Source organism: Prunus dulcis, chromosome 6 (assembly GCF_902201215.1).
Source record: "Prunus dulcis chromosome 6, ALMONDv2, whole genome shotgun sequence".
Lineage (NCBI taxonomy): Eukaryota > Viridiplantae > Streptophyta > Magnoliopsida > Rosales > Rosaceae > Prunus > Prunus dulcis.
Genome location: NC_047655.1, coordinates 16,653,402 through 16,662,729, shown reverse-complemented (window position 1 = coordinate 16,662,729; position 9,328 = coordinate 16,653,402). Strand labels below are relative to the sequence as shown.

Sequence of the window (9,328 nt, the reverse complement as noted above, 5' to 3'; positions counted from 1 at the left end):
AAAGGAAAATGCAATGCAAAATGAATTAAAATTACAACCCAAAGGAAAAATCCAATTCAAAGTTAATTAAAGTTACAAACTAAAAGGAAAATGCAATGCACCAATGTTACAAACTCAAGTGTTGATGGTGGTGAGTAGATTTGAAGGACCCCGTTGTGTTGTTTGAGCACAAATGCTATCTACAAATAAAACAGCATAAGTTTAGTACATTTTAATATAAAAAGAAGCACAAATAACATAAGCATAAATAAACTAATTACTTACAAGATAAGTACTCTTGTTATACAACGGCTACGATTAAATAATAAAATGCAATTTTTATTTTTTTAAAAAATATAGTCGCGATTTGCGTTAACCGCAAGTTGTGAAAATCAAATACCGCAACCGCAACCGCAACCGCAACTGCAAATACGGTTCGGTTTCCTGTGATTGCTGTTTTATTGCGGTTAAATGTCGGTTGATTTTTGCGGTTTTTCGGTCTAAAATGCCACCCTATTTTATGTAGTTTGTCCTAATTATTTTCCATAGAAAAAAGGGAACCGATTCAAATTTGATCCTACGTTTGATTTCAATTTCAATTCCAAGAAAAAAAACCGAATTAAACCGGACCGCACATACCTTATACTAATGCTAGAAATGAGGATATCTACAAATTCTTATTAATTTAATTATCCTCCAAATCCAATGGACGAACAGTGATATGAAGAAAAAATTACAGATCTGATACAGGCACACAGCCATGTCTACCTCCACCACCACCACACAGAGCAGCTCAGCAGCAGAGGCACAACTAATCCCATCCCTCCCAGACGATGTCGCTTTGAACTGTATAGCTCGGGTCCCACGTTGGTACCACCCGACCCTCTCCATTGTCTCGCGACCCATCCGCTCCCTCCTCTCATCTCCACTCTTCTTCACCACCCGCTCCCTCCTCAGCTCCACCGAACACTTCCTCTACCTCACCCTGCGGCTGCACCACAACCCCTCCGCCTGGTTCACACTCTATCAAAACCCCAACCCCAACAACCCAAACAACCCTCACGTTCTCATCCCGGTCCCGCCACTCCCCTCCCCAACAGTCGGCGCCGCATATGCCGTCGTGGGCCCCACTATCTACGTCATCGGAGGCTCAATCAACGACGTCCCTTCCTCGCACGTATGGGTCCTCGACTGCCGCTTCCACACGTGGCACAAGGGTCCTCCGATGCGCGTGGCGCGCGAGTTCTCGGCTGCCGGCGTCGTCGACGGAAAGATATACGTCATCGGCGGCTGCGTCGCGGACTCCTGGGCCCGGAACGAGTTCTGGGCCGAGTCTCTTGACCCGGGGACTGGCCGCTGGAAGGCGGTGCGGAGCCCGATTGATGTCCGCGACAAGTGGATGCACGCGAGCGCCGTGATCGGCGGGCGCGTGTACGCCATGGCGGACCGGGGCGGCGTCGTGTTGGACCCGAAAGCCGGAACTTGGAATGTGGTTGATAAAAGGCTTGACTTGGGTTGGAGAGGGAGGGCCTGCGTGGTCCATGGGATTCTCTACTGCTATGACTATTTGGGGAAAATTAGAGGGTTTGATGTGAAGAAGAGGGTTTGGAAAGAGCTCAAGGGACTGGAGAAGGGGCTGCCCAAGTTCTTGTGCGGCGCCACGATGGCGAATGTGGGAGAGAAATTGGTTGTGTTGTGGGAAGGGAAGGGAAATGGTAAAGAAATTGAGATTTGGTGTGCTGAAATTGAAGTGGAGGAAAATGGGGATGGAGAGTTGCAGGGAAAGATTGGTTGGTCCCATAAGCTCATTTCGGTTCCAAAAGACTTCTCCATCGTCAACTGCTTGGCGGTCACGTTGTGATTCTTGGTGGAGCACTGTGGAATTCCATCCAAACGTATGATTGAAATCTTTACTGTTACATTCTTCATGCTGACTTGTGTTTGTTAAGAAAATTTTATGCTTTGCTTTATTTGGTTCATGGTTGCCCTAACGGCATGATGGATGATGTTGTGTTTGATGTAACTTGATAAATTTAAGTTTGCAATTCTGAATGAGCTTATGAATGTTAAATTATCAAACTTTAAGCCAACCAAGAAGTTTTAGTTGAGAATATAATGTGCAGTGCTACTATGTTTATGTGAATGGCCAAGCTTAGTCTAAGTGGTGCTAGCTTTGCCCATGTTAATATTAGCAGTTAGAAATAAGTGAATTGGAACGCAGAAACAGAACTAGTAGAGGGGCTGAAAGTGTTTTCGGACAACCAAACACCTTTTTGAAAGTGTTTGGCAGAAAAACTTAAGAGTGCGTATGAGTCATAAAGCCCATAAGTGCTTCCTGAAAAACCTCTATGTTTAATAAATTTTTTTCTGTGCTTCTAATAAAAGCTCTTTGAGTAAAAGTGCTTGCTACAGAAGTAGTCTCAAACGGGGCCATTCCTTAGGGTATTATCTCCCACTCTTCCAACATAGTACTTTGGATTTGGACAGCCCCAACCTCCCTGATTTCTCAAGTTTATTGTTGTACTTTTTCTGTGATCGCTTGAAATGCTGCGATGTTTTGTAGCTAAACATAACACAGTTATGTTTCTTCTCCTCACAGGTAGGTCACCAGAGTCCTATCCCAGCAAGGGAGCAACAAAGGAAGCTTCAAATTGAGCCCCATTCTTCCAGCAGCAAGTTGCTATGTAAACTATTTCACTGACCTACCTTTGAATTTGGGGGACTGCTGCAAATTGCAATGGTCCTGATAAAAGCACCTTCGAGTTAGGTCGGGGACACACTCAATTGCTTGAGTGATTGGTAATAAAAAGTTTTTACATTTCTCCATGTGTATGTGCTGCCCATGTAATTAGTTTTTGCTTTGTAGATAGTAATTGTGGAATAAGTAACCATAAGTTTTATTTGTAAAAAATAAAAAATAAAAAATCTGGGTTCACTGGAACAAGTCTAGTTGCAACCTTATTCTAGGTGTAATTTAATTTCTGTTTATTTTATTTTGTTCGCAGATATTTTCTTTTTCCTCTGATCTTAAGTCATCTTGAAACCATTTTCATAACATGCCAGCAAAACCATCATTGTTACAGGCCAACAAAACAAAATCCAAAACCAACAATGCCGACTATGAAATTTCTACATATCTCCCTTCTCATAATAGCGATGCAGAATTCTTGAAATCACTTCTAGAGGTTTTTTCTTTTCCCCTTTTTGCCTCTTTGTTTTTTGGTAGCAATTGAGGCTTTGCATTGATGTTTGAAAATGTCAGTTTTTGCCCTTTTTTATCTGGATTGAGGGAGTAATCTCTCCAGTGTCATTATTTATGTAAAATTTCATTTTGGAAATGTCAGTTTGCCTTCAACTTTTCCCTCGGTTACTGAACTGCATCTACAAGCTACTGAGCTGCTTAAATCCACTGGCTGTTGTAAAATGATGTATTCCCTCTGAAGCCTTTGAAATGAATTCTGTTTTGTTTTTGTATATATATTTTTTTGCCATTAGGTTTGCCTTCGCCTACTTACAACCACATCTTATCAAAATGCCAAGTTTCCTCATTCGGCATGGATCATTGTGCTCAAGTAATGGTAATTCTCTTCTTTATGTTGGAGGATATTTCAAATTTCGAGTCCCCGATTGATGCACAAAATTTAAAGAAACATCCATGTTCGGGTGCTTACTATGTTTTTCTTTCAACTCTCTTAAATCACCGGCATCCAATATCCTCACAAACTCAAACAACACTTGGCAAAAGTGAACATCAATTTGGTCATATTTTGAGCTTGAATTTTTGTATTATTGTTCATCTTTTGTGGTTATATTGTCCGTCGCATGCTCCAAGGAGAAGTGGTCCTTTTTGTTTGCAAGCATCGTTAGCTTCCAATGTTGGTGAATTTGTTAGGAACGTGGCTAGGAGAGTGTCCACATGAATTTTGATCTATTTCCGTTCCATTATATCCAACTAAATCGGCAACGACTGTAAAATATGGTATTGCATTTTGGAAACCCATCTCCACCCAATACCAACTTTTTTGGTTCTTTCTTAACTTGGGTTCTCATTTGTTAGTTCTGTTTTTTAATTTTTCTGATCAGCGAGCGAGGGAAATTTGAATTTATGACATTACGAAGAGAAACACCGCTAAACTCCATTGTATTGAACTGTCAAGAAGCGAAAAACAAACTAATTGCAACCCCCCAGCTCTCACATGAGTATAGAAATCAAAGGCAATTTAGAGAACATTTTAATGCACGTCCATTTAAAAATTGAAGTAACAAACAAGGGTTTGATCTGCAAAATTGTTTAGAACTACTTTTATGACCGACTGAAACGAAATCTCGAAACAAAGGGGATACTGGCAGAGGGGTCAAGGACCTCACTTCACAGGTCAAACAATATATACAGTTACACCTTATTCGAGATTACAATCGAAATCTTACAGTAGTTCTTTTCTTTTTCAAACTCCATTATCACAATAGACGCATATATCCATGTTTCATTACTGGAAAATAGAAACATAGCACGATAAAGGACATAATAAATATACCACAACAAGAATGCTACAAGGAAGTTCGGCATCTTAGAATGTAATATGGGCATGGCCATCTTCTTCCTTCAGAAAGACTTCAATTTGTTCTAGTACCTGGTAAAAAGGGTACACCCAAATTAAGCAGTAACACATAATTTACAACCAAGTTATGATAATGCTTCAACATCTAGCCCTCTTTTTGTGTTTTTTAGGTGGACTATGCTTATGTTCCACTAGATGGGAATGCAACATTGAGAGCGAGAGTAAGAGAGGAACCTCAATAACAATGGCAGTCGGAGTGAGACTGGACACATCTCTATAACCCAACTTGGCTGCAATATCTGCACAACAAAGAATCCAAGCCATGAAGATCGTACAAGTAAAAATCTCTCTCTCTCTGTTTTTATTTTTTACTATTATGTCATAACACAAAGAAAGGGCCACAAATCTCCACTTACTTTCCAAGGAAACCCTAGCACTGGCATTAGCATATGAATCACCTCTCTGTTCAAAAAGGCTTGTCAAACGCATAAAAGTCTGCATGGAAGGCAAAGTGTAAACTTTCCAGTGAGTAGATAACCTTTTATTGACCAATCATAGAACTAAGGACTATGTTAGTAAGAATTTTCGGCTAAACATAAATAGCGTACTTTTCTGTATGCATCCCCTGACTCATGATGCAAAAGAGGGCGAGAACCAGTTCCCACAGCGGCAATTCTCTGAGCCAGGGCTTCCAAGGGTACATCTAACCAGACACTAATACCCTTCTTCATACATTTCCTGATTCACCAAATAGATGTGTATATTAACACAATTAATATAATATACAGAGAATTAAAAAACGTAGAAAATTTAGTAAATTACACAAGTGTATTACTACTAACCAGTTGATGGGCCGTACAACTGCACCTCCACCCGTAGAAACAACAAGATGATGCATCAAAGACAGTTTACGTAGCACCTCAGTCTAAAAGGAAGAAGTATAATTATAAACCATGCTTCACTTTTCTATATGTATGTATGTATGTATGTACATCAGGTGTACAGATGCATTCTACCACGATGCACTGTAATTCAAAAAAAACAGGCCAAACATGAAAATCTGCAGTAAATAAATCAACAGAAACAGTTTCCAACTGACCTCTTTATCTCTGAAAAAGCCTTCTCCATTGAGTTTGAAAATTTCAGCTACAGAAGTTCCACCAACCTCATGCTCCACCAATGTATCACTAGAGCCCCAACAAGCATATACAGAAATACAGAGTACTATTAGTAAGAAGTAACATGAACTCATAACCTAAATCAGCCATAAAACGACAGACAATCATTCAAGGAACACTACAGCTTTCTGATTGTTCCAACACAGAATACTATGTGAACTGGGATCACAGAAATTTCATGTGCCAATATCTAGAGTTTTCATTGGCATAGCTTCTGAGAGTCCTCCAAACAGCTTGAGCATTAAGGCTTCAGACTGGACTTGAAAATAACGAGAAAAATGATAGAGAAAAAACTCCGTCCTTCCTCTCATTGAAATCAAAATAGAGCATGCAACTTTTTTTACGAAGAACAAACTCAAAGGTAGACGGACTACGAACCTATCAATAAAAGAATAATTAATTGCTTGTGACAAAATCTTGCCAACAGTTGTTTTCCCAGATCCCATCATACCTGCAATTCAGAATTAGTTTCTTTAGGTACAGGGTAAAAAAAATCCTAGATTAAAGACAAAGGGCGTACGAAGAGACTTACCAACAAGATATATACATCGTCCATTTAAATATGGCTCGATGGCTTGTGCCTTATTCTGCAATTTTATTAACTTCCAGTGAGAAATAGCCAAAAAATGTCTAAGATGAGAACTGAGAAAACATTAACCCTTTCTTGACATATGTGTGTGCTTTTGCACACATAAATAAATAATATATAGTTGGTACCACAGTTTACAATCAGATTGGACATGAGATAAATTTTGTAACACATTAATAGAGACTAAGATTTCTTTCACCAGACTTCATGGCCCAAACAAACTAGAAAAGGTGTGCCATGCATACCTTCAAAACCAGAGATTCATCAAAAGGAGTTTGAAAGTTTCCAGATTCCACTGTTGAAGCTACAAAAGTAATAATTGAAATAAAAATTCAAACCTCAGAAACAAAATTAATTGTAGTTAATATGCACACAGACATACATGAGCGGGGGTAGAGACATAGAGAGATAGAAAAAGAGAGACAATTTTATTGGATCCTAGGAAATTCTTGAGCCTCAAAACAAGTTACATTTATTGAAACCAATTTTTTTTCTTCTTTATCGAAGAGCAAATGTTTTTTTTTTTTTTTTTTTCCAGAAAACAATTATACTCCTTCCATATACTTTTTTTTTTTCTTTTCTCAGCAAACAATTATACAACCTTCTAAAATTTGAAATATATCTTCTTCTTTAATCCTTTTCCTAATGCAATTTCAACACAGAAAATTAACTAATGACTAAATAATTATTACAAATCAGGAATTAAACATTCTCTACACCAACATCTGTCCCTACATGCGTACCACCAACAAAAACCGATTGAACGTCTCAACAACTACCTGGAAACTTGTTGTAGGAGCATGAAACCTCCAAAGCGACATGTCGTTGGCGATTAGAGACTCTAGAGGAGGGTAGGTGAGCTGCAACAAGCACCCGGAGCTTGTTTTGCTCCTTCAATCTCTGAGAGCACCGCGCTGAACTGCTCGGCCGCCTCGCAACCTTCTCCGAATCAATCCAGGTAGAAAACTGCAACCTATGCGCAACCGTGGCCTCCATTACCATCATCAGAAAAGCTCGACTTTCACCAACGACTCTGCCAAACTAATCACCTAAACAATTCTCGATTTGTATCCACAAATTCAAGCCTGAAATTCCACCGCAGAAAGCGAAAACATAAAAAATCTGACTAAAACTACGAATTTCAGATTCAATATCAATCATCTGATACATAATATACAAATCAAAACCGTGTATCAAATGAAAATGTGGTGGATTTGAGGATTTGAGTATTTGAAGAACGAGTAGAGCACCTACCTCTCTCAAAACGAAAGTGATTGGTTCCAGAGTCTTTAGCTTCAAGCACTTGCGTGCAGAGTCTCTTCTCTCTCTCTCTCGCTCCAGTCTCAAGTCTTTTTTGGCAAACGCATTATTTAAGGCGTTGCCGCTGAGCGTACTTTCGTATTTCGGAATTGAGCATCAACCCGAGCGTAACTTCCAATAAAATTTAAAATTATTTTTACAAAAATTCTTTTCGTTAATGATTTTATATAAATAAATAAATTTCACATAAAAAAGTTAGTCTTTGTCATTTGCATAAATTAAAAATTTATAAATGAAATCATAAATTTTAGAAGAATAATTAATTTTAAAAAAAGAATTTTATAATATTAAAATTTTATGGAGTTTTTGTGTAATTTATGAAATCTCAAACAAAAACTTAAAGGGTATTAATTTAAATAACAAATTCAGGTATTATTTTTGTTAGACTCACTGTAGGAGGTATCCGTCTGTGCCTCGAGGACCTACTAAATTTGTCTTGTTATTTTTTTTAGAATTTATGTGGTTGGTAGCAACAGTTTCTGCTAATCTACCCACCCACCACCAGACCCACGAGAAGTGCATGCTTTTACATGTGTTTTTTTGGGAGAAACCTAAAAAAGAAAAAAGAAGATAACTAATTCATGAAGTAACATTTTAATTTTCATTACCATAAAAAAAAAAGTTCCTAAAATTAATTAATTAGCATATTTATTTAGTTACTGGTTTCTTTTTCAGGGATATTTAGTCATATACTCATTCTTAATACTAATAATATAGATAAACCCTACACCATTTAATTTCTATAAACAGACCCTTAAAAAACACCAAAAAATGACAGCTTGCACTATTTAATTTAATTTTTATTATTAAATTACTTTGATATCCTATTGAGTGTTTTGAAATTTTTTATGAGATTTTGGGGTAGAGTTTGTTTTAAGAAATTAATGGTAGTTTTGTGATTTACAAGAAGTTAGAAACCTCTTTATTATGTTGTAAATGGGCTTTAAGTGTGTTTTTAAAGTTCATTTCATATAAGTTTTTTATTTTATAATTTAGGGACTCCTATAATTATAGAATGATACGGTATCACCACATCATCTGATGATACTTCCATTCAAAATGCGCCATGTGTACTATTTTTTGAAGAAAAATTAACTATTTTATACAGCTGGATTTAAAAATCTAATTTTATAATTTAAAACCATAAAAAAAAATATTAAAAAAAACTCACTAATAATAAAAATCGCCAACAACCACTTCCCTGAGCTCGCGACAAAGCCTCCGCCTGCCCACTTTCTGCCATGGCTTCCGTTCGTTCTTTCATTTTTCCAATCTCTCTCCCCTTCTCCCTCTCCATCCCTCCTCTCTATTATGGATTTAGGGTTCATGGAATTTTCTCTCTGTGATGGCTTTAGGGTTCAAGGAATTTAGATTGAAGATTTGTTGGGGATGGGTTTATGGTCTTTGAGAAATTATTTAATTTCATACGCGAAGGTCAACAAGTCTAAAAGTTTTTGAGGAATTTGATAAGCTTCCAAAATCCTACAAGGAATATGGCCATTGAGATTATTGACAAGAAAAGCAAATTTTACAGTAGGTGAATAGGAATCCAATCTTGGTTGCATAGCTTTCCATGTATCAATAGCCGAATCAAATTTTTTTTTTTTTTTCTTCTAATGATTGTGAAAGTGGAATCATGTGTTGNGGTGTCATCAAATTCACACAGAGAANGAGGCAGTAGTCATGGAAGACAGTGGTGGGGG

The 9,328-nt window shown here is 37.7% G+C and overlaps 2 protein-coding genes across 2 annotated transcripts; one reads left to right on the top strand and one right to left on the bottom strand.

The window, feature by feature from the left end:
- Positions 1 to 593: 593 nt before the first annotated feature.
- LOC117630688 (F-box/kelch-repeat protein SKIP6) lies at positions 594 to 2,998 on the top strand. Its single transcript, XM_034363405.1, has 2 exons — positions 594 to 1,874; positions 2,579 to 2,998. Exon 1 carries the CDS (start codon positions 740 to 742, stop codon positions 1,838 to 1,840), a length of 1,101 nt encoding a protein of 366 aa, XP_034219296.1. The 5' UTR covers positions 594 to 739; the 3' UTR covers positions 1,841 to 1,874; positions 2,579 to 2,998.
- A 1,268-nt stretch (positions 2,999 to 4,266) lies between these two features.
- LOC117630689 (shikimate kinase, chloroplastic-like) lies at positions 4,267 to 7,689 on the bottom strand. The gene is made up of 11 exons (XM_034363406.1): positions 7,560 to 7,689; positions 7,085 to 7,390; positions 6,551 to 6,609; positions 6,249 to 6,303; positions 6,095 to 6,167; positions 5,638 to 5,725; positions 5,381 to 5,463; positions 5,147 to 5,276; positions 4,955 to 5,033; positions 4,773 to 4,837; positions 4,267 to 4,610 (listed from the first exon to the last, which is right to left on the bottom strand). Exons 2-11 carry the CDS (start codon positions 7,308 to 7,310, stop codon positions 4,548 to 4,550), a joined length of 921 nt encoding a protein of 306 aa, XP_034219297.1. The 5' UTR covers positions 7,311 to 7,390; positions 7,560 to 7,689; the 3' UTR covers positions 4,267 to 4,547.
- Between the last annotated feature and the right edge of the window lie 1,639 nt (positions 7,690 to 9,328).

Excerpts from the sequence above, each read along its gene's own strand:
- LOC117630689 (XM_034363406.1), bottom strand. The coding sequence starts at position 7,310 with ATGATGGTAATGGAGGCCACGGTTGCGCATAGGTTGCAGTTTTCTACC. Across the intron at positions 5,034-5,146 it reads CAGGGGATGCATACAGAAAA|ACTTTTATGCGTTTGACAAG; the intron begins GTACGCTATTTA and ends CCTTCCATGCAG. Across the intron at positions 4,611-4,772 it reads CGACTGCCATTGTTATTGAG|GTACTAGAACAAATTGAAGT; the intron begins GTTCCTCTCTTA and ends CCTTTTTACCAG.
- LOC117630688 (XM_034363405.1), top strand. The coding sequence starts at position 740 with ATGTCTACCTCCACCACCACCACACAGAGCAGCTCAGCAGCAGAGGCA.